The sequence below is a fragment of the Lasiosphaeria miniovina genome (genome assembly GCF_030549165.1).
Source record: "Lasiosphaeria miniovina strain SMH2392-1A chromosome Unknown B0T26scaffold_6, whole genome shotgun sequence".
NCBI classification, from domain to species: Eukaryota; Fungi; Ascomycota; class Sordariomycetes; order Sordariales; family Lasiosphaeriaceae; genus Lasiosphaeria; species Lasiosphaeria miniovina.
Genome location: NW_026848225.1, coordinates 2,960,907 through 2,987,357, shown reverse-complemented (window position 1 = coordinate 2,987,357; position 26,451 = coordinate 2,960,907). Strand labels below are relative to the sequence as shown.

Here is a 26,451-nt window from a genome sequence, read left to right as displayed (position 1 = left end):
GCAAGGACCGGAGAGACGCCAGGCCATGCTTGACAGGGAGCGGTGCGCAAGAAATACAATTCACGCGACCTATGCCTGGCCTTTTGATTCAACCCACACCCCACCCTTAACTCGACTCGCCAATGAAATTTTGCCATCTTGTTTCTCCGCCCCCTCACCCGCACCTTGCTGTACCATACCACCGGGATTGAAGGGGTCTAAGCATCCCTACACGCGCGCAGCCCATCCGTGACCTCATATATCTGTTGCTCCCCCCTTCCCCTCGGACCCAACCGTGGCTAGGACGGGACCCGGAGCAAGCCTGTGAGCTTAAGCACGAAACTAGCCAGACCTGTACAGCCCACGACCCACTGCCGACTCAATCCGCTCCCTTTCGACTCTTCCAACCCAAAACCGCCTTTTCAAAGAGCGACTGCAGAACACTTTCGTGGCATGACGCAGCCTGTCAGACACCACGCACCATCGATACCGCTCTAGAACTGGCTGTCCGAGATAGCTCGCAGGTAAATCTGCATCTCGGGACAACACGTCCGACGCAATGCCTCCCACTCCGGAGGATGACGGGCAAGAGCGGGCCGAGAACGGCGAGCCTTCGGGGTCCGGAGCGAATGTGGCGCCGACGTACTGCTCTAGCTCGACAAGCATGTCGGCTAGGGCACAGTCGCCGATGACGCTGGAGGAAGAGGAGGAGGCCCTCTACGCCGCCGCCTCCAGCAGCGCCGAGTCCGACATCAGCGCCCGCAGCACCAGCTTCGACCCGAATTTCGACTCCGACATGAGCAGGTACCCGGCGTCCGTCACGAGCTCGATACGGGCACACGTCTACGAGGGCGGCCTGCGGTACCACGCCTACCGCGACGGCAAGTACCCGTTCCCCAACGACGACGTCGAGCAGAACCGCGACGACATGAAGCACACTATGAGCCTGATGCTCTGCCGCGGCGCGCATTTCTATGCTCCTGTCGAGGACATGTTCAAGAATGGAGCCCAGGTTTTGGATCTTGGTAAGTGCGAGTTCTTGCATCCGCCCCAGTCCGAGCCCGCGATTCCCTCAAGCGTCGGCCATAGTCGAAGGCACAGGCTTGGAAGAGAGCCATCCTGTGCTCTAGAAGACACCAAAACTCTCAGGGCTCGCTGTGGTGTCGATGTTTGCCGAGCACAAGTGCTTCGGCTCCTTTATCTTGAGTTGCACAACGGATCAAAGAGGCTGACCGGCATGTCGCGCAAACAGGCACAGGAACCGGCATTTGGGCCATGGAACGTAAGTGGCTTGCGAGTTTCCTTTCCGCCGGGTTTTCGTTGGGCGACCGCAGCCGCACTCTTCACGCCATGGTCGAATAGGGATGTCGGACAAGTGTCCAGGCGCTGGCCTTGTGTCACCCTAGCTGTACGCCGACATGTAACGGCTAGGTACTTGCTAGTCTCACACTGCCGGCTGCCGAGAAGCCCAATCTGGTGCCATGAAGGAAAATGCCCAAGGCTGGCTCTCTTTTTTGAGGATGTGAAGATGGAGCGCAGTTCGAGTCCGCCGGCTCGGCAGCACCAGAAACGCCGGAGATGCACTGCTCAGAGAAGAGTCAAGGAGCGAAACATGGCTAACCGAAAGCTTGCAGTGGGCGACAAATATCCCGCAGCCGAAATCACCGGCATCGATCTGTCCCCGATACAGCCGAATTACGTACCGGAAAACGTACACTTTTTCGTCGACGACTTCGAGGAGGAGTGGCTGGACCCTGAAAACAAATACGACTACATCCACGTCCGATACGTGGTGCACTCGGTCCGGGACATGAAGGGACTCATACAAAAGGCGATGCAGTACGTGGGCAAACCTAGCGCGAGCGAGTCCTCTGGGCCAATAACACAGGGCGCTGACAAGGCCTCTAGCCACCTGAAACCGGGCGGTTATCTCGAATTCCAAGAGTTGCACTTTTACCCGCGATGCGATGACGAGACAATGACGGCCGAGACACCATACGCCCTGCGAGACTTTTACCACTACATGGAAGACGGCATGCGTGCGATGGGGTATGAGCTTCATGCCGTCCTGTCACTGACCGAGGAGCTGCAGGCGGCAGGCTTCGAGAATGTGCGGAGCAGGTCGCACAAGACACCAATCGGGCTGTGGCCGAGAGACAAGCGCCTCCGGCTGTGCGGCCTGTTCATGCGGACGGCAATCATGGACGGCCTGCGGGGTCTTAGTCGGCGACCTTTTCTGGCTCTTGGTTGGACGCAACTGCAGATCGAGATGTTCCTAGTCGACGTGCGCAAGGCCACCATGAACGGCATGTTCCACACCTTCTTTACGTTCCACGGCATCTACGGCCAGAAGCCTCTCGACGGCGGGCAGGGATCGAACCAACAGTCCGCTACTGCGACGCCGCCGTCTCCCGTGGGGCATTAGTCCGACTGACTCGTGGGCAAACGAGCGAGGGAAGCGAGTCTGCGGTACTACGCAAGCACGCACAGGACAAGGCGTTGTGGCACGTCTTCTCCGCAGATGTGGAATAGCCCCAGGAGCGTGAGCCGGCAGATGGGTGCTGATTCCTTGGACGTTCGAAGCCGTGCAAGCCCAACCAGGCATTCGCATAGACAGGAGCAAGCCCGCCTCTGCCCGGACACAAGCCGACAGATTCCTCGTCGCCCCGGCAGACGATTAGCTCCAGTCGGACTACCGCCTTCGCACCCGAACCGTCTGCGATACTTCCCACCTCATTGATACCGGCACACCGACGACGCGAGGGCAACTACCAGCCCATATCTCTGTACATACATCATGATACACGACACACACACATACACACACGGACACGGTTGAGCCATGACCACGACGTAACGAGACACGACTTAATATAGACTACATCATTTGTATGCGTCTCTTTTCCACAAACTGACACTGCCTATTATTGATTGCCCTGAGCAAGCAAACACATATGCATGGGCCGTAATACTCGCATATTATATACCATCTTTTCGGCATCTGCAGTCTCTGCGCTGCCTGGCTCGTTGTGCTATTCACACGGTGGGCTTTGAACTAGCAGCACAACATACCTACAAGCAACGGAGTTTCTCGGTGGGGTCCTGCAACGCACCTTTGTGCGGTTTGGGAGGAACAATGGCAGGATTTCCCTGCAGTCGGCTGGGGAGGGTTATGGGAGCATGGCCAGGCGGGGGAGGGCGTCGGGCGCTAGCATGCGTGTATATAAATTGACTTTGCCTCATCTGGGCTTGCACCTAGCATACAAGAATATTTACTGCTGTCCTTGGCGTGGCGAGCGAGTTTCCTGTACCGGTTCTAAGGGCGTGACATGGACGGGCCACTTTACTTGGCATTAGGCCTAAAGGGCTGGGAGAAGAAGCCGTTGGGGATACATTACCTCTGATACATCCATCGCCGGGAGACGAGGCTTGGGACGAATGTAATAAGCTTAACGAGAGACATATATATACGTACCTAGAGACATGTTAGATACCTACAGAACAAAAGGGCGACTAGAGACAAAATAGACAAGGGATCCTAGTTATAATTAGTCCCTCTCAGGCAAAACAATCCCAACTCAACTCAACTCAGTCCAACCCAACCGGCATTAGAGTCCAGGAAAAGAGGTCATCTAGGTCCCTGAACTCAACGTATGATCCGTACCTTCCTTACCTACCTACACATATACATAACCAAAAAGTCAGCGCTGGTGTCTCGTGGTGAATAATAGCTCAGGTTAGATTACACAAAGCGGGCCCACCCGATATAACCCTCGACCCTCGAGACGTAACAAAAAAAGGAAGCAAAAAAGAAACCGAACATGACTCGCCAACTGCCACGCCGTGCAGCACACTCGTCTCGATCCACCCAGGACTCGAACCTGGAACCTCCTGATTCGTAGTCAGACGCCCTACCGATTGAGCTAGCGGACCTTTTTGTTTGAGTTGTTTCTTACTGTTGACGGTGTTCTCTCCTTGTATTTCTGGATATATTTCCTACTGTTTTTGCATTTCGCTGTTATATTTCCTTTTGCTGTTGAAGAGACCAGAGGATAGAATTAGCGAAACAATTAACTAACTAGCTAATCTTCCTCTATTTGTTGACTTCAGAGTAGGCATACTACTCCGAAAGAGTTATATGCGCGCCCGCCAGAAACCTAAATCTTCGTTATCATTACCTACCTACGGAGTACCTAGGCTGTCTACCTACCCAACGCACCTACCTAGGCCAAACCAGGCTCTACGACAACCAAGTAGTTGTTGACCTGCATAGCAACTCACCAACTAAATATTACCATCGCCACTGGCAGGCGCATCAGGTGCAGGGACCGCAGCAGGTTGCGGCCGCTTCCAGTGGACCTTGAGCCCCTGCCAGCTGTGAGCATTATACTCTGGCTGGACCTTGTGGCACGTCTCGAGGCCCCAGTACGTGACCCCAACCATGAGGCAGCTCTCGAACATGAAGGCGCAGCTGCCGGCGCCGACCTTTTGGGGCGCCAGCTCAGCATTGCGGGCGGCCTCGTAACTAGCGACGTCGGGGCCGTGGCCGCTCATGACATTGTGCAGGCTGGCGCCGCCGGGCACGAAGCCGCCAGCACCAGCACGCTTGGCGTCGTAGGCGCCCGTGATGAGGCCCATGAACTCACTCATGGTGTTGCGGTGGTACCACGGCGGCCGGAACGTGTCCTCGCCCACGAGCCACCGCGGCGGGAAGACCACTAAGTCGGCGACCGCCGTCCCGGGACGGTCTGATGCCGCCGACAGCACCGTGAAGATGGACGGGTCCGGGTGGTCGAACGACACGCTGCCGATGGTGTTGAAGCGCCCCAGATCGTACTTGTACGGCGCGTAGTTGCCGTGCCACGCCACTACGTCGAATGGCGTGTGCTGCTGCGTCGTCGCGAACAGGCTGTTGTTGAACTTGGCCGTGATGGTGTAGGCCGCGCCGTGGCTGCCGTTTGTTGCAGTCCCGCTGCTTGCGTTGCTGCTATTACTTTCTCCGTTCCCGCTAGCCTCGTCGGCGCCGTGGCCGTCTTGCCCTGGAAAGTCCTCGTCGAAGCTCGCCACGGGCGTCTGGAAGTCGCGGGCGTTGGCCAGCCCGTTGGACCCGATGGGGCCGAGCTCGGGCAGGGCAAAGTGGCCCTGGTAGAGCTCGAGAGCGTAGCCGCGGGCGGGGCCGGCGGGTAGGCGGACCTGGAAGCGCACGCCGCGGGGGATGACGCAGATCTCGAGGGGGCGCACCAGCAGCCAGCCGAGCTCGGTACGGATGTCGAGCACGCCGTCCTGGGCCACGAGCAGCAGGTCGCCGTCGGCTGAGTAGAAGGCGGAGCGCGGGTTCATGGACGCGCCGGCGGCGAATACGTACATGCCCAGTCCCTGCTTGAGCGCGGGATCGCCGGCGCCGGCGATGAGGCGCAGCCCCGAGACGAAGTCGGCCGTGGGGCTGTGGTCAAAGGGGTCCCACCGCAGCTGGTTCGGGATGTAGTGCAGCGTCTTGTCGGTGCTGCTGGGCGAGCTGACGGGCGCAAAGGGCGGGTGCGCGCACGCCGGCAGGATTCGGTAGAGCCATGTCTGTTTGTTCTCGTGCCGCGGCGCCGTGAACGCGGTCCCCGAAAGCTTTTCGGCGTACAGGCCCAGCGGCGGCTTCTGGGGCGAGTTCTGGGCTACGGGCAGCGCGCCGGCGACGGCTTCTGATCTGTTGATGGACAACCGTCAATATTGATACAATTGGGCGTGACTGTGAGACACCACAAGACACAGCACAGGGCACCAGACAGGACCACAGGGGACAGACGCACTCGAAGTAGCAGTCGAAGCCATTCTGGTATTGGTATTTCTCCTTGAACTCGAAGTCGGTGGCAGGCATCCTTGGTCAATTTGTTTCGCCAACCCTCTCTCTCTTTTTTATCCCTCTCCCGTTCAGTTACTCGGCCGTCTGCCCGGTTCTGCTAGTGGCGGCACTGCTAGTGATGCTTCGAGTCGCACGCTATTAGGGGGAAGCAGTCGGATACAATCCAGAGGGGAAACCAATGGTGAAATGACCAGAGAAAGAGAGAATAAACATGGCCGCCATCTCGGGGGACCTAGCAAAGAAAGCTAGGTTGGACAGCTTTAATACGCCTCGTCGCTTGTCATCCCATCCCATGCCCGAGCCTTTTGTGCCGCATCGCCTTTGCTGGGCCGCCGATGGAGGTTGGATGATGACGCCTGGCCTTTGGGGGGCTGCTGCTCAATTCCGCAGTGCACACGGCGCGACAGTCCCGGCCGACACTAGCCGCGAGTATGCGCTTCTCGTTGCAGCGCTTCTCGTTGCAGCAGGCACTACACCACTCCAGCGCTAGCAGGCGATCACTGGGACCACTAATAACGCAGCGTCCGCACGATCCGCCATCCCGACGATAACACCTTCCACGCGGGTAACCTGTAGAATCCGATAACGCCCCCGATTTCAGGGTTTGGACCACGGGAACAGCTACTGGATCTTTCTGCTGCACGTGTTAGGTAGACTATCGCAGCAGTCAAGCACCTATCTCGGCACGGGTAAGTCGGAGCAGCCCCTGCAGGTACTCAACTGAACACTAGCTGTCCTGCCACGGATTGCCCCGCATCGCCGCCTGAGCTGGCTCCCAGATGGTATCCACACTAGGGATGTTCAGCGGTTTACGTCACGGCTGAGCATCGGCACAACCGATACAAACAATGAGAACACTGGGCAAATGTTTGTTGCTTGAATGTTGTATATTAGCCAGGCAGAGAGAAAACTTGCCCGGCTTCGAGTTGGTTGACCTAAATCCCCAGCTCCCAAAAGGGGTCAAGCCTTGTAATTGGAAACATGCTGGCAGCCATCGCCATGCTCGAAGGAGTGGAGAGGACGACGCCCGCAGACAGTCGGGGCCACAACAAGAAATTAAAGCTATCCCATTCTGTTCCTTCACTCTCGCCAGTCAGCTCAATCCATCGCAAATCCGCGTTATCCCATTCTCACCGCATCGACCAACAGGGGGCAGCCGAACGACCAAAACAAAGAATATTAGCGACGATTAGAGGCCGGGTGGCACCAAAAGAGTTGATTTGATGTCCCTCTATTCTTCGGCGGCGGCGCCCTTCTTCTTCTTCTTGCTCATCTGTTGGGGGCCAGCATCCTTTTGCAGGTGCACCACCAGCCGAGTCCACGACTCCTCCTTGTCCCACTCGAAGCCCGCTAGGTATGGTAGATCTAGCTCGTCATCGGCCTGTGGGCACGCAATCTGTTAACCTACATTCCGATTTGGGCATTGCTGCATACGAGAGGTGGCAAAAGTCTGGGAAGCTCACCCTCTTCTTAAACTGCTTGTGGATGGCATCCAATGCGTCCTTGATCGTGACGCCCTTGAGGTTCCGCGCTGTTACTTCCAGCCCCAGAGGGAAATGTAGGTCAATCTTCTTGACTGGTGGTGTTGTAAGTAGCTTCTTGAGGTACTCCTTGTCATCTACTGTTGAAGTCGACGTGTTGATCTTCCTGGACAAGGGGGCAGGCGCCGTAAGCTTCCGGTTCAAGACATTGAACTGCGGAAACAACAACTAAGAAGACGTCGACGACTTACCAGTTCAGCTTTTGGGTCTCCTTGGCAATTTCCAAGTCGATGCCTTGGGCCTCTGTGATGCCATCACTGTTAGCATCGTGCCGGATGTCCCGGACATGGCGGGTATTAGGGGGTTGCTCCAGGCACGGCATAGGCATCGACTTACCCAGGTCATTGATGTTCATCACGCCATTGGCGCTGGAGCTTGCCCGCCTGTGCTTGGTCTCCTTGGGGGGTGAAGAAGAGAGGCCTTGGACGGCGGAGTCGACCTTGGTGAGTGGCTCAGACATGTTGGGTGGTTGTTGGTGTGTGACGGATCAGGTCCTTGGTTGAGGCTTCTCGGGTTAGATGGCGATGACTAGGCAGTGGGAAGAAGGACAGAAGGGAATTGATGGCTCTAGCCACTTCACATACCTTTCTAGACTGGCTGTCCAGTTGGATAGGCAGTCTGGCGTTGTTGATGGCGGTGTTGATGGCGGTGTTTGTTGACGGATGCACGTTTGTTGGACAAAGGAGGGGAAGGAAAGAGGAGAAGGAGAGCTGATGGGGTTGGGGGTCCTGGGAGTGATAGGTAAGGCAGGCGCGGCGGGAAAGGGGGAAGGACCGTGACTGTCTGTGACTGGTGAGGAGGCATCGGCGGAATTGGTGGCAGTGGCTGCGTCGTTCCTGCCTCGACTGTTTCGTCAGACCGGGCGGGGTAATGCCATGAGAGAGATCACGTTGGCACGTCGGGCGAGGATCGCGTGACGGGTACATCATCATGGCACGACGAGCTCACCGTGCTGAGGTATCCTGGCCCGAGCGCCCTGCATGGAGCTTCCCTTGTTGCTGCTGTGCCGGGGGCCGCTCGAGAGCCACTCACAGCCAGGGGGGAGGAGTCAAGGCCAACCACCGAATCTGGGGAAATCCGGGGTAGCATGTCTTTGGACCCGCTACAATCCCGCCACCAGCACTGGCTGGGACTGCCCCGGCAGGCGCCAGCTACGTCCGTGGGCAATGCGCCGGCAGCCAAATACTCGATGCATGTTTCCTGCTACTTTTTCGGGCCGGATGTGGTGTTTTTGCGCATCAAAAACGCTCGTTGGCGATGTTGAAGTGACAAGACGGAACACGAGGTGAGTGAGGAGAAAGCTGTGGCCGGGTGCTGTGCTGTGCTGCGCTGCGCTGCACGCGACGTCAATCCGGGCGGGGTTGTCGCTAAAAACCCTCGCGACTCAAAGCTCAGTCAAACCCTAATAAATGCCACCAGTGGTGGACAGACCAAACGCCGAAACAGCAGTGCACGCTTCTCCTAATCCGGACATCCTTACTTTACATCATTGATGGAGCTCTTGCGCGCGTAGCTTAAGTCTCCACCAAACACGTCATTGACCGGCCCTGTCCTGTCAGCTTTTGAACCCGTAGTCACAGTACTAGTGCTCCGTACGCGGGCGGCAGTTGTCTCGTCAAGTCCGAAACAGACACGACCTGAACGTGACCGTCCACTGCATGTTGTATTTGAATCCAGAAAGTCAGGGTATTGGTAACTTCAATATCATTGATCACCTTCCGCTAAAACTGACACGGAAGGGTCCGAAATTTCATCCATCAAGTATGATGAATTAAAGGAAGGGAAAGCTATTAATATTGAAATTATTGCAGGAGTAATCGTTCATATTAATTCTATCAATGCTCCATGATTTAAGTACTTGTGCGAGATAGGCGATTCTGTACTAATATAGTCCGTAATTATTCCAACTAGTCTGTAAAAATTTCTATATAGAAACCCTAATAGGTAGGGTTGATTTCGTCCGCTTACGAATTTTTCATTTATAGATTGCATCCTCCTTGCCTCCAAAGTATAGAATATAAAGATAACATCTGGGTTTTTCGATGTAAGAGAAGGTAGGTACGCCTGATCAAGGTGGTCACAATGCAGGCAAGAAGGTAGGGGAGCAATGACTTGTATTGGTGTAAGACTTCAACCTGGCCCTCGCAAAGGAAGATGGGCGAGGGCCATTGTTTATATACCTGCTCAGGGGTTCGGCCCGGGCATCAGTCTGCGGTCGTGGCGCCACGGCGTAGCGTATGCCAGCTGGCAGTGTTCTAGCCAGTTGGTGACAAGTGGTGGGCGCGCACCCTGTGCGCGCAGTTGGTGTTTGGGGTGTCCTTTTCCTTACAGTCTGCCTGGAAAACTCGTTACATAGCGGTTTGTGGAGTTACTCATAAAGGTTAGTTGTGATTGTAATAATAAGGATCCGAGAATTACTATCGTAATCGCGAAAGCGGAACTTGCGGCCTCGATGTAACTACCACCATGGCGAAGCGTTATTGACGTTAGGATCCGTAAGATGCGCGGGGGAAGCCACTAGAGGGGTACACCTCCTCCGGGGTACGTTTTGACCTGGCCCACTGAGTGCTTCTTGCGCCCTACTTTTGCAAGCCATCGACGTAAATTATGAAAATAAGTATACATTGAAGCCCAGATCTGAGCCCTATAGAGAATGTGTGGTTCTGGATAAAAGACTGAGTGTCAAAAAATTACGCTATTGAACACTTAAGCCTACTGGAGCTGCACGCAGCCGTTGAAGTTGCTTGGGAGGCTATACCGGTTGATTTTTTACGAAGGTTGGCGCATTCAATGCCTGGGCGGCTACAAAAGGTCATAGAAAACGGAGGTAGGTGATATTTATTACCCCGGGGAGGTGTATATGGACGCCTAGCGTAAGGACTGGGTAGCTAGAACGAGATATCGCGCTCGCTACTATTACTAACCTACGCCTAGACGCTAAGTATAAGGACTGGGCAGCTAGAACGAGATGCCGCGCTCGCTACTATTGCTGACCTACGCATGGACGCCCAGCCCAAGGACTGGCCAGCTGCTGCCCAAGCGAACCTCGTCCAGGAATTCGGCTTCGATTAATATATTCGGTCGATTAATATATTCGGTTTTAGGTTGTCCATAACCTAAGTCGGTGTCCCAGAGCTCCATGTCGTGACCCAATCTAGAATAATGCTCCGCTGTCCCAATGCTTCATAATATATTTTCCTCAATACTCCATGCCAATGTCCTAATTCGTCCCGTCGTATCCCGAGGCCTTCGTGCTATATCCTTCTGCCTGACGATTCATAACATAGGCATATGCGCTTGTCGTGGAGGTGCTTGTGTCGCGTCGTGCCGTGTCGTATCCCGCACCCTTCCCCTTTTTATTCAGTCGAAGTTGATGTATCCGACTTCGTCCGAAAGCTCGTCTTCGGCGGTGATACAAGTCTCGGCCTCGTTTTCGTCGACGGGCTTGTCCTTCAGCAAGCCAACAAAGCCGTCTTGTTCAGCGGGAGCTGGGGCGGTGCCTGAAGCAGCGGGGACGGTCTTCTTGATTGTGCGGAATGCCAAGTCCGCGACATTCATGCTGTCATCGTCCCACACAAAAGTGTGAAAGAAGTGCCTGGCAGTGGCAAAGATGGCGGCCTGGGCAGCAGAGCGTGTCTCCTCGTCAATGGCCGTCTTGTAGTACAGAGCCTTCAGATCTGTGGTGATGAGGTTTGCCAGCTCCATATACCTGCTCTGACGAGCCAGTTCTCCGAGGTGGCGATGGGCGATATCATTCCGCTGTGCGTAGAGGGAGATGTTCTTGCGCACGTTCTCATATGTCTGATACGGGCTCATCATGCCCGTCAGCTTCTCCACCAGATCGGCCAGGGGAGTTGGCATGGTCGGCTTGCTCTCGAGCGGCTCCGGCCCAAACAGGTCAGCCAGCCCGATGGTCTTCGGCGGCCGGGGCATCGGGTCTTCGGCCTGCAGACGCTCGTTGATGGCCATCCAATTTTCTGTGAGAAAAAACTCAATCGCCGCCTCTTGCGTGGCCTTTAGGATGGCCGCGGCGCTCATGGCTCGCTTGGGCGTAGTTGTGGGGGTCGCCGGGCTGGTGGGATTGCCGGGGGCCGTGGGGCTGGCGGGGCCGGCAGGAGTGGACGGGACAAAGGATGGTGTAGTGGCAGGCGACGGAGACGAAGTGCTGGCCTTGCCTTGAGGCTTCTTGTGGCCCCACTTGGATTGGGCCTCTGCTCTCGCGGCTTCCCACTTCTGTTGCTGAGCGACCTTGGCCGCCCGGTTCTGCGAGGCCTTTCTCACACTGGTGGCATGGCCCTTGAGGGGGTTAATAGCCATGGCAAAATAGTCGCCGTACCGAAGGTACCATGCGTCTTCGTTCATGGCCCTGAACTTATCGATAATGCCAGCGTACTTGGCCTCGCTGTCGAGGCGCCGGTCTGTCTCAGCACGCCACATCTGCAGCATGTGCTTCTGCATGATCGCCGACTGATCCTGTGGCGACAGGTTGTCGATGTTCTCGATCTTGTCGAGAAAGTACTGAAGGTTGGTCCTTGTCTTGGGGCTCACCACTCGCTTGCTCTCAAGCAGCTCGCGGATCCAGTCGGCAGTTTCGGCGATGGCCTTGCCGATATCGCCATCGGTAATGTCGGGAATATTGCCGGCGACACTGCCGGTGCCGTTGTCGGCAGTATTATTGTTTCTGATCATGACAGCCTTGGCCTCACCACGACGCTTGCGGACGGTTAGCTCGTTTGGTTGGGAGCCCATGGGGACAAGGTTGATGAATGGTTATGAATATGTAAAAGTATTGAGAAGGGGATCAACCTAGAGGCGCGTAGAGTTGCGTGACAGAGAGAAGACAATTGATTGACCAAATGTCAAAGGAAGAAGTATGTGTGTGTGTATGCGTTGCTCACAGTGTGCTTGCTCGAAATGTGCTTGCAAGAGCTGGTGGTGGTTTGGGAGATGGCTGAAGGAGGGGCCTAGGGAATTGGAAGCGGAAATACATACCTGGATGGAGAAAGGCATGGCGACGACAGGTGAAGTGATGCGAAACAGTGACGCTGTTCAGAGTGGACGCGCGCGCTGTTCTTGTTGGCGTTTTTTCTTGATGATTGTTCACCGAGACTGTTCTTGCAGATGGATGCGAAGCTCTGGTTGCTCAGTGGTCGATCTGGTAGGGTGGTGAACAGTGGAAAAGTGAACAGTTGAGGAAGAGTGAACAGTTGAGGAAGAGTGAATAGTTGAGGAAGGGTGAATAGTTGAGGAAGATTGAATAGTCGAGGAAGAGTGAACAGTCGAGAAAGAGTGAACAGTCGAGGAAGAGTGAACAGTCCGCAGCGGCGACCGCAGAGGGGTTTTGTAGGCGGGCGGGGGCTCGCCAGGGAGCAGGCTATTGGCACACGTGATGAGTGGCCACGGCAGTAAATTTGGGATGAAGTCATCTAGAGTCTACTTCCAGCCCCCGGGAGCTCAGACTTGGAGGAGGAAGTGGACAGTGCCCAACCTGGGGAATCATCAGAGAAGAAGTCCAGAGGTTCCCAAAACTGGCTCTGAACTAGCTGCTTTTCAGTATACGTCAACGCCACCCCAGCTCAACCTTTCTGCAAACCAGGCTCTTTTGGCTTTCATATTGGCACGTGTTAGTCTGCCCGACGTTGACTGGACGCGGTGCTTGTCCTCGCTCTCTTATCCCATAGAAACGAAATCCCTCCCACTGCAACAAGGCCCAGGTGACTGTACCCCGCCGTGGCGAGAAAATCCAGAAAAGCCTCCCTAGAAACCCCCAGTGGCCTTGAAGATTAACATCCATCTATCCGGGGAATGTATGACCATGTACACATGTCACTACGCGATACCCGCCGCCCTGTCCCGAGACAAGACAAGGCAGCACCTCGATAGCCAACGAAGCGAAATACAGACAGCAGGATAGACAAGGAGAGAGAAGGGTGAACAAGTCAAAATCAGTATTAAAGTGGCGGCAGAGTGAGGGGGCCGTTATTAGCCAGATACTCGCCCAGACTCTAGAGACGTCTATTGGCTAACGGCTAGTGGGATGTGCTTTTTTGAGGCTCTGACGATTTCTTCAGCGCATGGATATTCTCGTTCACAGGCGCCTCGAATTCGACTATAGAGTCTAGACATAAGATATTGCTCAGCGTTTCTACAGGAAGGGTCTTATTTCAGGACTGTGTATTAGAGACACACGACATTATCCATGTCATCCGCGGCAGGTTGATAATTACCTACCTTAGGTACAAGTCCTCAATGGACTTTAATAGGGCTGAACCACTGAGCCTTTGAACCTTTTCAGTACCAGACCGCTTGGTTTGGTTAGCTAGTATCAGGCAACTGAAATCAGTGTCGGGGATACGTTTAGTGCCTTGATTAGATCTAGTGAGTCCAAAATAGTGTTGGTGTTTTTGGCATCGACACGCTAGAATACCTCAATCGTTCTAATTAAGCCTGAAGGAGGATAAGCCTACTCGCAAAGTGTAAACACAAGCCTACTCGAATCAAAACAACTAGCGCTGGTCCATGAAGCTATGAAGGTGGAACAAACGTCAGATGTGGCTTAAGACGTATGCCTAGGCCCGGAAATAGCACATATTTCAGGGCGAGAAGAGGACAGAATCCGGGCTCGAGGCCTTCAAGTTTAGCGTGAGGGATTTGTCGACGAAACGACTGAGTACGAGAATAAAACTACAGCCTCGTACCCATTCTCCCCATTCACTTGTTGCTAACTAATTACACACGATAGCCGGCGCCGTTCTGGCGACCCCACTGCTCGGCGAAACCGGACTGGCGTCTCCAGCCATAGGCTGCCCTATCGATTTCCGGAGCAGCGTTACTGTGCGGTCTGTACGAGGAAGTACCCCATCGACAACTTAAAGCGGCAGGAGGCGAGGGCGATCCTTCGTGAGTGTGTATCCGGGGGCGAGCCAGCGGGTCCCGATGCGCCCCCCGGGCGTGTTCCATTGGCGGGACGGCCCTATTGCGCCATGCCACCCCAGCGAGATGCAAGCCAAGCAAAAAGACAAAACGGCGCCCAGTTGGTCAGTGGCGTCGGCTTCGGCTTCGGCTTGCCGTTGCAACTTGCCAGAGACCCGGAAGGGGAGAGGGGGCCTTTTTTTGCATTCTCCGAGGCTGTGGGGCGTCGATGGGTAGATAAGCCCGGTTCTCCCTGCAGCTATTTTGTGGACTAGAGAAACTTCGTGCTGTAGCCAAACCCATCCCAGCTAATTACCACCCTGCCTGATTTCTACTACAAAATTGCGTGACAATGGGTGTCGACGACAGGTCGGTGTCGGCCGGCAGCGACCGAGGCGATGCCCGTCCGAAACACAGGGCCACGGGACCAGAGGACGGGGTAGGCGCGGCATCCTCTTCGAGTGACCTGGACGACACGTACGATATCTACAAGCAAAAAGGCGGCGGCGAGACGGACCTCGACCCGGTCGAGGCGCGCCGCGTCCTGCGCAAGATCGACTGGCATATCCTGCCGCTCCTCATGGGCTCGTACATGTTGCAGTATCTTGACAAGTCTAGCATCAACTTCGCCAGCGTGTACGGCCTGCAGAAGGGCACCAACCTGCATGGCCAGGATTACTCGTGGCTCTCGTCCATCTTCTACTTTGGTAAACCCTTGGCCGCCTTGTTTCTAGTCTTAGTCCTTCTTCAAGATTTGTTGCTGACATTGTCGCAGGCTATCTCGTTGCTCAGTATCCGGCGGGCTATCTCATGCAACGGCTTCCGGTCGCCAAGGTCATTGGTGTCAGCACCTTGGGTGAGTGATTATTAGCAGAACCCAGGCTCTCGCCAATGGACCTCTCGTTGACACTTGGATGTGCCAGCCTGGGGTGTGCTCATCCTCACGACGCCAGCGTGCAACAACTTCGCCGGAATAGCCGCCAACCGCTTCTTGCTCGGTCTCTTCGAGGCCGTGGTGAATCCCGGTTTCGTGCTGGTGATGTCCATGTGGTACCAAAAGTCCGAGCAGCCGCTGCGGTTGGTCATCTACTACTCGATGAACGGCTGGGCCGGCATAGCCGGTGGGCTCCTGGGCTACGCCATTGGCCATATCACGTCGGGTCTGCCGCAGTGGATGTACGTGTTCCTCATATTTGGGGCTATCAGCTTCGCCTGGGGCGTCGTGTTCCTGGCCTTCATGCCCGATCTCCCGTCCACGGCGAGATTTTTGAAGGGCCACGAGGCCGCCGTCGCCGTCGACCGTGTCGCGGCAAATCGACAGGGCGTCAAGAACCACCACTTCAAAAAGTACCAGATGTGGCAGACGCTAAAGGACCCCAAGACTTGGATCTTGTTTGTCATGTCCATTTCAGCACAGATTCCGAACGCGGCCCAGTCTTCGGTAAGTCCTGCCGTTGTTGATTGCGACGCAGACGTAAAAGAGCAGGCTGACCACAGCATCCCTCGAGCCTCGACTGCAGTTCATGTCCATTATCCTCAAGACGTTTGGCTTTAGCACGCTGGAGACGCAGTACATGCAGATCCCGGGCAACGTCATCCAGATCGTGTCGCTGCTCGCGTCGGGCTACGTCGCGTCGCGTTGGCCGAACATGCGGTGCATCGTGATGATCCTGGGCAACCTCGTCTGCGTCGTGGCCGGCGGCGTGCTCGTGGGCCTCTCGCCGGGCGCCGACAGCACGGAGAACAGGTGGGGCAGAATCGTGGCGCTCTGGCTGTGCTCGTGCCAATCGGTTGGCTTCGCCATGAGCCTGACCATGGTCAGCAGCAACGTGGCCGGCTACACCAAGAAGCAGCTGACGGGCGCCTTCATCTTTGTCGGGTATTGCGCCGGCAACATCGTCGGGCCGCAGACTTTTATCGACGCCGAAGCGCCGCTCTACAAGTCGGCGTATATTGCGTGAGTCTTTGTTTTCCAGTCCCCTAGCCCCCCCTTCATGGGGCACCGCCTTTGGTTGGCCGCCCTTGGCTGACATCCATTGTGCGTAGCATCCTCGTCGGGTATTCGCTCAAGACTGTCTCAGTGATGGTGCTGTACGCGTACATGTGGAGCGAGAACGCGAAGCGAGACCGCGAGGCAGCTGCAAATCCCCAGAGTGTCGAGCAGCAGGATCAGGAGGCTGTCGAGAAGGGCATGCGGGACGTGACTGAGATTGACAACAAGGGCTTCAGATATGCTCTGTGATTGATGTCGGATATACCAATTCACAAACAGGCGACGGGTACCTAGATAAGTACATTTACGGTTGGCTATCAGAAGGATGAGCGGTGTTCATGAATCAAGAGGGCGAGGGTAGGTTGCCGTACGTGGCCGCCACTAGTTACACCTAATTACTCCTCCATTTTGTCGCGGGAAGTCCTTCACAAAGCGGAGGGGCAGAGAGCAGAAAACCATGGCAAAAAACAATGAAAAAGGCGAGAAGGTCTCTGGCAGCGAGACGGCCAGCGTCAGCGGCTGAAATCGGAAGGGGAACGAGGGAATTAGTCAAGGACTGGAATATGATTAGCGATATAAATGAAATTGGAAGTTATAGAACCATGGCAGACTTTCAGGCTGATTGCGAGTAGGGTCGCCAGGAAATGAAAATTGGATAGGTAAGAAGAAAACATTTGTGCCTCGTCCTTCATCTTGTGTAATACAATTGTGGCCGCCCCACAGCAAGACCCACAACAAGAATTGCAGTCGTGCACGGACCATCTAAATTGCATATATAGCCCACCACTCAGCGGCCCTTCTTCCTTCTGTTTTCTTTCTTCTTCATTGTGTAGTAACTGTTCTTTTCCTGACCACACCTCTCCTAATTTTTGGCTCTCGGCTCGGTTTCCCAACGGAAACCGAGCCACTGTGTTCCTGGTATTACACTGCCTCCAGGTGACGCGAACGTTCATTTTTTTTTCATTGCACTCGCGGGCTGAGCTCGGGATGTGAGGAAGAAAAGAATATCCAGCAGTCTAATAGTATACACCAATACGCGTGGGAAAGCAGGATGGTTGCTGTGGCCGCTTCTACTGTACAGGCAGGCACCATCCAGCACCATTGGGAAGGAACCGAGCGACGATCTGAAGCTGCCGCATCAGAACTCGAGGCAACTACGACTGAACCATTGACCACTGCCCGTAACGTGGCCATGTTTGTGCGTCAAAATGCAATCCATAATAGGTACTGCAGCCTGAAATCGGTTCAATAATTGCTCACGCCAGGATGACGGTTTCAAACGGTGCCTTCAGTTCTGCCCAGTTCTTCAGGCACACCCACCCGACGCCTACGCGGAGAAAACAGCCCGCCTCTCTTCGCACAACGAACGCATTGACGACTGGGAAGGGCGACAGCAGCTCCCTTCGCAATCTTGAAAGGTGGCCCCCACCAGCCACTCTTTGTCGTGCACCCAGGGCCCAGCTAGCCCCAGCGCGTGATTCTTCGACACCGAGATTGCCACGCACTCGAGCGTGCTACTTAACGCTTGTGCCGCAGCCAAAACAATCCCGCACTCTTCCATTGTCTTCTATCACGTCCTAGATCTCGTATCCCTCGCTGCTCAACAAGGCCCAGTGGACAACGCGCACAGCCAGCCGCGACACCTGCGCTCGAGTCATCAGCATCCCGGGTCTCATGGCCACCTCTGAAGCGCTCAGATTTAGAGCTCTGCGGACGCTCCTCCGTGTCTCCTCTTGCCCAAAATTATCGTGCCAATAGTCGCCGTAAGTACACCACTTATTCTTGAGCAGCTCCTGGAGGCCTTCAAATTTTAACTTGGCCCAGCTCTGCGTCTCCTGCTGCTGGTCTTGACTTCTGCAAACGGAATTCAGACCATGGCACAGGCTCATCGCCACCAGCACATGCGATTTATCCGCCGCATCCCAACTGAAAGCCCTCACGCCGACGCTGGTAGCCACGATGGGCTGAACATCAATACAACCCCCGACCCCTGGTCGCGCCTTCTCGTCGGGCTCAATATACACGGGCCGGAAACAGAGACACAATGTGTTGCAAAAATCGAGCTGGACGGATAAGCGGCCCACGTCCAGGATGGAAGCCCTAGGACCAAGCCGCTGCCAGGTGCGGCATCGGCCAGTGCCTTTGTTCCCTCTTCCGCCGCTTAGTCATTCTCGTCTTGCCCTCTATTCTCGAATTTACATCCCACAGTAATGGCAGCTGCGCGCTAACATGCATACCTCCCACGAGCACTCTGCTACTCTGCGCCGGGCGCGGCGACGATGTGCCGACACCCGCAAGCCCGGACGACATGTTGCTCCCCGATGCTACCACAATCACCAACGATGCTCCGGCATAGATGCCCGCCATGGCGTCGATCTGGACTGCTTGTCGGCTATGTCGTCCTGCAAGATGCAGTAGCGATCTACCCAGAGATACGGCTCGCCTAGATTCCGGCACACGGCCACCGCGTTGCGGATCGTGGCGGGCAAGATGGCCACGTGGATGTTGTCCGACAGTTGGGTGATAGTCGCCTTAGTCGCCTTGGTCGCCGGGAGTCGGACAGTCCTTGGCTATAGCCCACTGAGGAAGAACAGGCGGCGGCTTGTGGCAGACGATATAGCCTATGCTCTGCACCTTCTTGTCGGTCCGTATAAGCTGCCACTGGACCTCGGTGCCGCGCCATTTCGTCATGACGAGGTACAGCGGGAACGGATAGTTAGTCTCCATCTCCCTAGCTTCATCCTCGTAAGGTTTGCCGAAGGAAACCTTGCCGAGGACGTGGCATTGCGGGCAAGTGGGCTGGTCCTGCGGTTCGTGCAAAGGGATATATTGTGGCATGTCGTCGGGCGTCAGACAAAAGGGTTAGAGATGATCTAGACGCAAGTGCTGGCAGAATGCTCACAGCTGCTCGCCTGACGGCAAAGTATCGCGGCGCCGGTCGCATGGCTCGCAAGTGGAGTGAAAGAGGTGCGTGGCGTCCCAGTTGTTGTCGAACCGCTGCTCGCTCAATCTCCACCTCTGCGATTGCTCCACATTGTCCCTCACTGCCTGGTGATGTGGAGGGTTTGTGGACACGGCAACACGGGGGGTTCAGGGTGGTCGTGGAGTTCTTAGGCACCCTCAAGCTTGGCCTCGGGCTCGGACTTGGCAGGGTCAAGGCTGCATCAGGAACCCACGTAGCTGCATGCGACGTACGGATTATCCACGGAGCGGGACTACTTGTTCGATGACAGGCTGCAGCAGGCTGGAAATTACAAGCACGGAGGCAAGGAATACGACCCTGTTGACAGAAGGAGGCAAAAGGTGTTGCTCTAATTTGGCCACTTCTACTAGCACTTCTGTCAATCATCCATCGTCAATCGCCAATATTCCTTCGTATCTGATCCATATTGGCCATTCTGCACGTATTATACACGCGACGATAGCGGCCCGGATCTCGGAATATGGACAGGACAGCAGCGAGCATGGCATCAATACTGCCGTCTGGTTTGCGGACGGGGACTGTGCCCCTATCTCGTTCGCTGTTTCAACCGTGGAGCAATAACCCCAAAAAGACTGCGCAGGGCAACGCCGATCACCATCAAAGCCTCGACGCTCAGCAAGCTGATCCAGATGCCGTTCAGCAGCTCGTCCTCGTCCCCTGAAAGAACGGCACTAATGTTGAGCATGGTGCTCGCTGGTCGATGTGGAAGACGACAGCGCAATTCAATTGCTGCGTCGCAACGAGTTAGCTACCTAGATTCAAGCCACTCTTTTATAATGTGCAGGGCCAAGACTGTTTTCTCACAAACCTGGGTCTCCAATGGTTCTTCGTCACCTCGATGCAGTTTGGCAGTCCGGCATTTTGCTTCGGATGCTCCCAAGAGCGCAGCTGTCGTCGGCAGAGAGGCAATTCACTAGCAGTGGAGAGCGGGCCAGCAGTGGAGAGCGGGATGTCTGCGCTGGGTGAACAAGGAGCGCATGCGAGAACAGGTGGCTTTATAGCACGACGAGTCTGCAAGAGGTGGGAGAAGAAAACTGGGGACCACCGGCCCACTATGATCATTTATATTCCCACATCCAAACACCTATACATATACAGATACCACCCAAATGTCTCCTTTCTATTTATGAAATAACGGCCAAGGTGCGGGGAGTGAGGCCGTGGGTGTGCCGGAGCCCGGGGAGATGAAGTGAACACGTTTGAGCATAGCACCACCCCCGCATGATGCACGCCGCAGTCAGATTTCCATTGCGGCACAGCACATAATAACGATGCTGCTGCGGCCGGTTTCCAGAGCGGAAATTACGTATTGGTCGTATTGATTGATTACTTGCAGATTTGCGCTGCTTATAAGAGAATCTGTCCTCTTTTCCCAGAACGAGAGGGGCATGGTGACGACTCCCGTTCTGAGGCTCAGCTTTGAGCCCGTGCGGTGGGGATGGGATTCCTACCTCGGTATTCAGCCGGGAAAGGGGCTTCCCTGGCTAGGCATTTATTGATTGGTTTCCTTGGGTCTTGAGCGAAGGGAGCAGTTCCAGGGTCTCATATTACCCGGCTGTTGTGCTACTATTCTAAAGGGAAGAGCACGCTTTCAGGGGACATTTGCTGCTAAAAACACACCCAGTATTCGTAAAACGGTCATTAATTGACAAGTTTGAACTCTGTACAAAAACAGTAACTCTCCATTCAGAAACAGGCCAACAACAATCTTCCTCTCAACGCCACAAGAAACCAACACAAACAACATCACAGCCCCGCAATCGTCTCAGGGAGATCCTCCATGCCGTCCAAAAACGCATCAAACTCGGTCCTCAACTTCTCCACATCCTCATCGACATCATCAGTCCAGCGGCGCACGTACACAGTCTTCATACCCGCGGCCGCCGCGCCGCGCAAGTCATACGCATGCGCAGCGACTAATACGACCTCGGCGGGGTCGAGCTTGACGAGCTGTAGTGCCTTGGCATACGCCTCCGGGTGCGGCTTGTACACGCCCAGCAGCTGGCTCGAGAAGAGCATGCTGAAGCAGCCGCGCAGCCCCGAGAACCGCACCAGGTCCAGCTGCAGCCGCGTCGTGCCGTTGGCGTGCACGAAGACGTCGGCCCCCAGCCCGTCGCGGATCTGTGCGATGGCCGCGCTGACTTCCGGCCACGCCCGCTGCGCGTGCCATGCCTGTACCATTTGGGTCTGCACGGCAGCTGCTGCTAGCGGGCCCGGAGGTGTTGTGTCGGATGGGGACGGGGACGGGGACGGGGACGGGGATGCGAGGTGCGCAAACGCCGGCTGCTGCAGCACCTGCGCGAGTGTTCGTGCGAGTGTGTCGTCAATGTCCTCGGGCGCCAGCCCCGCGCCGTGCCGCGCCGCGTTCGAGAGAAAGTACTGCCGCCGCCACTCGAGGGCGAGCGCGGAGGCGTCGGCGCGCGGGACTGCGGCCGGCGTCGCGGCCACGACGGCGCCGTGCCAGTCTAGGCACGTGCCCATGAAGTCGAAGAAGACGGCTTTGATCCTGGTGGGTTGTTCGGGCGCCATGGTTTCGTGTTGGGGGGTGTTGGTCTCGAGGCTGTGGGACGTTGGCTTTGGAGAGAGAATTGAGGTCGGGGATGATGTGCCGAGTCTAAAAATGAGAGTTATCAGTTGGTATTTCCATCTGGGTATTTAATGGTTCTGGAAAACGAGTCCTGATGATGATGCGCTGATTAATGCCTGGCCGTTGACAAGCCGGACGATCACCCAAGGGCGCGCTTTCAAATGTCTAAAATCCAACCAAGGAAACTTGATTTCGTCCAAGGATTTGCCCGCAGCAGCCCAACAGGCGGCTCGGGTTGGCCTGGTGGACGTATTCGGCCCACGGGTACGCACGCTAGGCGGAGGATGGGCGTATACCCCGTCGGGTATTGCACACGCGTCTCGAATACCAAACCCCCTGTAATTGTTCAACGTTTGGGAAGCCGCAACTCTTCTGAATTGTTCAAACGCTCGTCTTAACCCCAACCCTTGGCCATCGAAATTGGTTGAAATGCACGCACTTTCAAATTGAATCCTTTCGTATTTTCTACCATCTACATGAATGCACGCAGAAACTCAACCAGAGCCATAACGGCCATGGCTTGGCCATAGGGCATGCTCGTTATAGGGATGTCCTTGTAATGCTGCAGCGTCGTGCCCATGGCAGTGCCAAACGACGTGTTCAGCAGTTCGCCCCGGGCGTCGACATTGTCCAGAACCGCCTGCACCGCCTTGACGGCGACGCCCTCGAGCTCCTTCCCGATGTAGCGCTTCCGCTGGCCCTTGAGCATGCCGAACACGAACCCGGCCGTCGCGCTCGCCTCGGCATACGACCCCTCGTCCTCGGCCACGTCGAGCAGCGTCCTCCACAGCCCCGACGGCGACTGCAGCGGCCCTAGCGCCTCGCACTGCGCAGCGAGCGCGTGGCCAAGGTGGCTGCCGACGGGGTCCGCCTCGACATCCAGGCCGAGCAGCTCGAGAAACTCGGGGATGGCAATCGTGAGCCAGCTGTTGCCCCGCGCCCACAGCGCCCGCGCGAAGTTGTGCCCGCCCTCGGCGAAGGTCCAGCCGTGGAAGAAGAGCCCCGTCTTGGTGTCGGCGAGGTAGTGCAGGTGCAGCAGGAACTGCCTCTTGGCCTCGGCGACGTAGTGCGGCCGCTTGAGCACGAGCCCGATCTTGGCCAGCGGCAGCACCGTCATCATGAGCGTGTCGTCCCACAGCTGCTGGTCGTGCAGCGACAGATACGTGACGTGCTGCATGCCCCCGTGCTTGGTGCGCTCCAGGTCGTGGAACGCCCACTCGCCCCACGCGTCCAGCCAGGGCAGGTACGTGGCGTTGCCCGTGTGCTCATACACGCACGCCAGCGTCAGGAACACGGCCATGGTGTTGATGTTCTTGGTCGTCCCGCCCGCCGCGAACCGGTCCCGGAACCAGTCCTCGATTATGGCCAGATACCGCGCCTCGCCCACAAGCAAATAATACTGCCAGATGCCGTACAGGCCCACCCCGTGCGTCCACTCCCAGTCGTTCCACCCCTTGGTGTCGATGACGCGCCCGTCGTCCAGCTTCAGCAGGAACTCGCCCGTCGCGTCCGTGATGTTGACGAGCCCGTCGATCAGCAGCCGGATCTTGGCGTCGACGTCGCGCGCCTGGATCCCGTACAGTTCGGCGGGCATGGCGGCGTGGGCTATGGTTGGGCTCCGGCTTGGATTTGGCTCAAGATGCGATGTGGAATTGGAGTTGGGACGGCTGTCTCCACTGCTGCTTTTCCGATCTGTTCTTCCGTGTTGCGGGGGAGATGCGATTGCGGTGTTCCGATCGCAGAGCGTTATTACGTGCCCCAACGCCAAGTCCAAAACCAGTATCGCCTGACTCACCCCAGTCGTCCTCGCGCCGGGTGCCAGCTAATAAATAGCTCCATTATCGCCATTCACCTGTCTGGTGGAAAATCCTTGTTTTGGCTAGGAGGGTGGATGTCGGCCCGGGTTGTGGACCACGACGACAGGCTTCGGCCTGAAACATGCCGACCGAGTCCCGCCGCAGGCAGGTCAGCAGCTCAGACACCGGCGTAATTCCGAGCGACGAGGCCACTTCGGTGTAGCGTCTACCGATGGGGCTGGCGTGGATCAGACCTTTGCGTGTGGATCAGCGTCGACTTCTCCACGCGGGGAACACGGGGAAAGGGTGGGTACGGACTCCCTAGCCCCCTCAATATTGAACATTCTGGGGAAGGTCGGGGTAGCTTCGTCTCTAGCGAGATCCTAAGCGTCTGACAGGGGGACGGAATCACTTCTCCTCGAACCGTGCGCGCCGTGCGCCCGAGAAAGCGTCTGGGCGAATCCGGTTTGTGGGGAAATAAGCGCGGGACTGCAACCTCAGAACCGGGCCTATTGCTGCCATGCAGACGAGATACCACATGGGGTAGCAGTTCGTGTTGTCGACTCCTAGATTGCGTGTAAATAAAGAAAGCCGTTCGCACCTCCGAGCATCTTCGGTCTTCGGGCTCTTCATCGACCTCAGCCGTGTCCGTGTCCGCTTCCACCATCCACCGCCTGGTCAGTAGCTGTACTTGGTTCACGGCGAGCCATCATGTCTATCGCCAAGGACAATGGCGCCGATATCGAGCGCCACGAGCGCCCTCCCTCTCCCAGGGACCTGCCAGAGAAGGATCGGCAGGTCTATGAGAGAGTGGACTCAGAGGTTGCCAAATATGCGTCCGACACGGCGGTCTACGTCTCCCCCGAAAAGAGCGACCAGCTCCGCCGCATGATCGACCGCCGCGTGCTGGTCATCATGATCTCTACCTACTTCCTGCAGGCCATTGACAAGGGGACCATGTCATTTGCCTCCATCATGGGCATCATCACCGACACGGGCCTAAAGGGGCAAGATGTATGCAGCCCCTTGGGCTACTGCCTATACCCGCACAGCAGCAGCTAACAAATCAACCGACTTGAACAGTACTCCTGGTTGACCACCTGCATCTATATCACCATACTCATCGTCGAGTACCCACAAAACTGGATCATCACCCGCGTGCCGATCGCCAAGTACCTGAGCTTCTGCATCGTGGCCTGGGGGACCGTGCTGGCCACGACGGCCGCCTGCAACAACTTCGCCTCGCTCGTCACGGTGCGCGTCCTGCTGGGCCTCTTCGAGTCGGCGTGCCAGCCCGCCTTCATTGTGCTCTCGGCCATGTGGTATCGGCGTGAGGAGCAGACGGCCCGCGTGACGTACTGGTACATGATGAACGGGTATGTGCTATTCGCTGTCGACAGTCCCAAGACACTGGGAGAATAGAGCCTTTGCTGATCAATGGAGGAAAACAGTGCTCAACAGGTCGTCGGCGGTCTTCTAGCCTACTGCTTCAGCCTCATCACGACGGGCCCGTTGAAGTCGTGGCAGTGGCTGTTCCTGGGCTACGGCGTCGTGTCCGTCATCTACGGGCTCTTCGTGGGCTGGTACATGCCCGACTCGCCCATGCGGGCCAAGTGCTTCAGCGAGGAGGACAAGCGGCTGATGATCGAGCGGGTGCGCGACAACCAGACGGGCCTCCAGAGCCGCAAGTTCCGCCTGGACCACGTCTACGAGGCGCTGCGCGACCCCCAGGTCTGGGGCTACGCCCTCATTGCCCTCACCACGACGCTGCCGACCTCGGGCCTCGGCGCGTTCCAGGGCCTCATCATCAAGAGCTTTGGGTTTACCGTCCTGCAGACGCAGCTGCTCGCCATGGTGCTCGGGTTCTACATCATCATTGTCCTCCTCGGGTCCATCTGGATCGTTAAGCGGACCAACCAGAATCTCTTGGTCATGCTCGGCTTTGTCATCCCGTAAGCTTGCTAGCTGCCGCTGTTGAAAGTTGTCGCGAGAGAGATACTAACGAGCCTGGAAAACAGATCCTTCATCGGCACCATCCTCCTGATGACGGTCACCCCCGACACCCTGGCCCGCAAGGTTGGCCTCTTGATCTGCTACTACAGTGAGCACTACCCCCTATAACAGGACAACCAGAACCCGTGCTGACATGTTGCCCTCCCAAAGTCACCCTCTCCTTCTGGTCCGCACAGACGCTGGCACTGTCCATGATCAGCAGGAATGTGGCCGGCACGACCAAGAAGAGCGTCGCCGTCACCATCAACTTTATATTTTGGGCCACGGGGAACAGCATCGGTTCGTCACCCAGTCTCTCTTTCATTGCGATAAATATCATCCATTGACTAACAATAACGAAAATAGGCCCGCAAGTGTTCCTCGCCTGGGACGCCCCCCGGTACTTTATCGCCTTCGCCACCCACCTCGGCTGCTACGCGCTGCTGGTTCTCGTCATCGTCGCGCTGCGCTTCTACCTCGTGCGCCAGAACACCAAGCGCGACCGCCTCGCCGCCGAGGGCCACGTCCAGGCCGACGCCGGCAACGTCGTGCACGGCTTCGAGGATCTCACGGACCTGCAGAATCTGTCTTTCCGCTACGTGTATTGATCTGCGAGGCCGGGCTTGGTTTGGGGGAGGTTGTAAGTGGGTGAGGGACGTGTTTTATTTGCGTTGCGAGTTTTTTTTTTTGCTTTAATGAAATTGAGATTGTTATGAGCGTTGCTGCGACGTTTCCAGTTGAGTGACGATGTGTCTGCATCCTGGACCGATTTGATCTTGACTGCCCAATTCCCAGGGTTAGTTTGACAATTTGACGA

At 56.3% G+C, this 26,451-nt stretch overlaps 12 protein-coding genes and 1 non-coding gene across 13 annotated transcripts; 4 read left to right on the top strand and 9 right to left on the bottom strand.

Annotated features, from left to right (window-relative positions):
• Nucleotides 1-667: 667 nt before the first annotated feature.
• Nucleotides 668-2,404, top strand: B0T26DRAFT_743187 (S-adenosyl-L-methionine-dependent methyltransferase; the record flags this gene model as incomplete). Its single annotated transcript, XM_060444219.1, has 4 exons — nt 668-1,004; nt 1,232-1,261; nt 1,614-1,818; nt 1,888-2,404. The coding sequence occupies 4 exons, from the start codon at nt 668-670 to the stop codon at nt 2,402-2,404; spliced, it is 1,089 nt and encodes a 362-aa protein (XP_060293168.1).
• A 1,435-nt stretch (nt 2,405-3,839) lies between these two features.
• Nucleotides 3,840-3,912, bottom strand: B0T26DRAFT_t199. Its single transcript has one exon. It is a non-coding gene; the product is annotated as a tRNA-Arg (tRNA).
• A 4-nt stretch (nt 3,913-3,916) lies between these two features.
• Nucleotides 3,917-6,254, bottom strand: B0T26DRAFT_723335 (RmlC-like cupin domain-containing protein). The gene is made up of 2 exons (XM_060442625.1): nt 5,778-6,254; nt 3,917-5,674 (listed from the first exon to the last, which is right to left on the bottom strand). The coding sequence occupies exons 1-2, from the start codon at nt 5,843-5,845 to the stop codon at nt 4,264-4,266; spliced, it is 1,479 nt and encodes a 492-aa protein (XP_060293167.1). The 5' UTR covers nt 5,846-6,254; the 3' UTR covers nt 3,917-4,263.
• Nucleotides 6,255-7,067: 813 nt separating this feature from the next.
• Nucleotides 7,068-7,825, bottom strand: B0T26DRAFT_605943 (uncharacterized protein; the record flags this gene model as incomplete). The annotated part of the gene is made up of 4 exons (XM_060435819.1): nt 7,068-7,211; nt 7,294-7,477; nt 7,563-7,614; nt 7,708-7,825. Coding segments are annotated over 4 exons (498 nt in total), but the record flags the coding sequence as incomplete, so codon positions are not given.
• Nucleotides 7,826-9,078: 1,253 nt separating this feature from the next.
• Nucleotides 9,079-9,414, bottom strand: B0T26DRAFT_786691 (uncharacterized protein). Its single transcript, XM_060446784.1, has one exon. The coding sequence runs from the start codon at nt 9,361-9,363 to the stop codon at nt 9,193-9,195; it is 171 nt and encodes a 56-aa protein (XP_060293165.1). The 5' UTR covers nt 9,364-9,414; the 3' UTR covers nt 9,079-9,192.
• Nucleotides 9,415-9,478: 64 nt separating this feature from the next.
• On the top strand, nt 9,479-9,710 carry B0T26DRAFT_723326 (uncharacterized protein; the record flags this gene model as incomplete). Its single annotated transcript, XM_060442624.1, has 1 exon — nt 9,479-9,710. A coding segment is annotated over one exon (232 nt), but the record flags the coding sequence as incomplete, so codon positions are not given.
• Nucleotides 9,711-10,731: 1,021 nt separating this feature from the next.
• On the bottom strand, nt 10,732-12,120 carry B0T26DRAFT_755004 (uncharacterized protein; the record flags this gene model as incomplete). The annotated part of the gene is made up of 1 exon (XM_060445889.1): nt 10,732-12,120. The coding sequence occupies one exon, from the start codon at nt 12,118-12,120 to the stop codon at nt 10,732-10,734; it is 1,389 nt and encodes a 462-aa protein (XP_060293163.1).
• Nucleotides 12,121-14,578: 2,458 nt separating this feature from the next.
• Nucleotides 14,579-16,956, top strand: B0T26DRAFT_835939 (major facilitator superfamily domain-containing protein). The gene is made up of 5 exons (XM_060447507.1): nt 14,579-14,990; nt 15,059-15,139; nt 15,207-15,724; nt 15,804-16,240; nt 16,330-16,956. Exons 1-5 carry the CDS (start codon nt 14,636-14,638, stop codon nt 16,523-16,525), a joined length of 1,587 nt encoding a protein of 528 aa, XP_060293162.1. The 5' UTR covers nt 14,579-14,635; the 3' UTR covers nt 16,526-16,956.
• Nucleotides 16,957-17,853: 897 nt separating this feature from the next.
• Nucleotides 17,854-19,114, bottom strand: B0T26DRAFT_679219 (uncharacterized protein; the record flags this gene model as incomplete). Its single annotated transcript, XM_060440325.1, has 4 exons — nt 17,854-18,416; nt 18,514-18,652; nt 18,703-18,816; nt 18,869-19,114. The coding sequence occupies 4 exons, from the start codon at nt 19,112-19,114 to the stop codon at nt 17,854-17,856; spliced, it is 1,062 nt and encodes a 353-aa protein (XP_060293161.1).
• A 671-nt stretch (nt 19,115-19,785) lies between these two features.
• B0T26DRAFT_652498 (uncharacterized protein) lies at nt 19,786-19,944 on the bottom strand (the record flags this gene model as incomplete). Its single annotated transcript, XM_060438373.1, has 1 exon — nt 19,786-19,944. The coding sequence occupies one exon, from the start codon at nt 19,942-19,944 to the stop codon at nt 19,786-19,788; it is 159 nt and encodes a 52-aa protein (XP_060293160.1).
• Nucleotides 19,945-20,774: 830 nt separating this feature from the next.
• B0T26DRAFT_723320 (HAD-like domain-containing protein) lies at nt 20,775-21,579 on the bottom strand. Its single transcript, XM_060442623.1, has one exon. It carries the CDS (start codon nt 21,438-21,440, stop codon nt 21,006-21,008), a length of 435 nt encoding a protein of 144 aa, XP_060293159.1. The 5' UTR covers nt 21,441-21,579; the 3' UTR covers nt 20,775-21,005.
• Nucleotides 21,580-22,318: 739 nt separating this feature from the next.
• Nucleotides 22,319-23,440, bottom strand: B0T26DRAFT_654398 (Six-hairpin glycosidase-like protein; the record flags this gene model as incomplete). The annotated part of the gene is made up of 1 exon (XM_060438541.1): nt 22,319-23,440. The coding sequence occupies one exon, from the start codon at nt 23,438-23,440 to the stop codon at nt 22,319-22,321; it is 1,122 nt and encodes a 373-aa protein (XP_060293158.1).
• A 457-nt stretch (nt 23,441-23,897) lies between these two features.
• Nucleotides 23,898-26,400, top strand: B0T26DRAFT_426991 (major facilitator superfamily domain-containing protein). The gene is made up of 6 exons (XM_060434928.1): nt 23,898-24,656; nt 24,726-25,018; nt 25,094-25,594; nt 25,661-25,743; nt 25,806-25,934; nt 26,001-26,400. The coding sequence occupies exons 1-6, from the start codon at nt 24,354-24,356 to the stop codon at nt 26,240-26,242; spliced, it is 1,551 nt and encodes a 516-aa protein (XP_060293157.1). The 5' UTR covers nt 23,898-24,353; the 3' UTR covers nt 26,243-26,400.
• Nucleotides 26,401-26,451: the final 51 nt, after the last annotated feature.

Coding starts and splice junctions, on each gene's coding strand:
- B0T26DRAFT_723335 (XM_060442625.1), bottom strand. CDS start 5,845: ATGCCTGCCACCGACTTCGAGTTCAAGGAGAAATACCAATACCAGAAT. Junction 5,675..5,777: donor GGCTTCGACTGCTACTTCGA/GTGCGTCTGTCC, acceptor GTCCATCAACAG/ATCAGAAGCCGTCGCCGGCG.
- B0T26DRAFT_786691 (XM_060446784.1), bottom strand. CDS start 9,363: ATGCAATCTATAAATGAAAAATTCGTAAGCGGACGAAATCAACCCTAC.
- B0T26DRAFT_835939 (XM_060447507.1), top strand. CDS start 14,636: ATGGGTGTCGACGACAGGTCGGTGTCGGCCGGCAGCGACCGAGGCGAT. Junction 14,991..15,058: donor CTCGTCCATCTTCTACTTTG/GTAAACCCTTGG, acceptor ACATTGTCGCAG/GCTATCTCGTTGCTCAGTAT. Junction 16,241..16,329: donor TACAAGTCGGCGTATATTGC/GTGAGTCTTTGT, acceptor CATTGTGCGTAG/CATCCTCGTCGGGTATTCGC.
- B0T26DRAFT_723320 (XM_060442623.1), bottom strand. CDS start 21,440: ATGGTACAGGCATGGCACGCGCAGCGGGCGTGGCCGGAAGTCAGCGCG.
- B0T26DRAFT_426991 (XM_060434928.1), top strand. CDS start 24,354: ATGTCTATCGCCAAGGACAATGGCGCCGATATCGAGCGCCACGAGCGC. Junction 25,019..25,093: donor TACTGGTACATGATGAACGG/GTATGTGCTATT, acceptor GGAGGAAAACAG/TGCTCAACAGGTCGTCGGCG. Junction 25,935..26,000: donor GGCCACGGGGAACAGCATCG/GTTCGTCACCCA, acceptor TAACGAAAATAG/GCCCGCAAGTGTTCCTCGCC.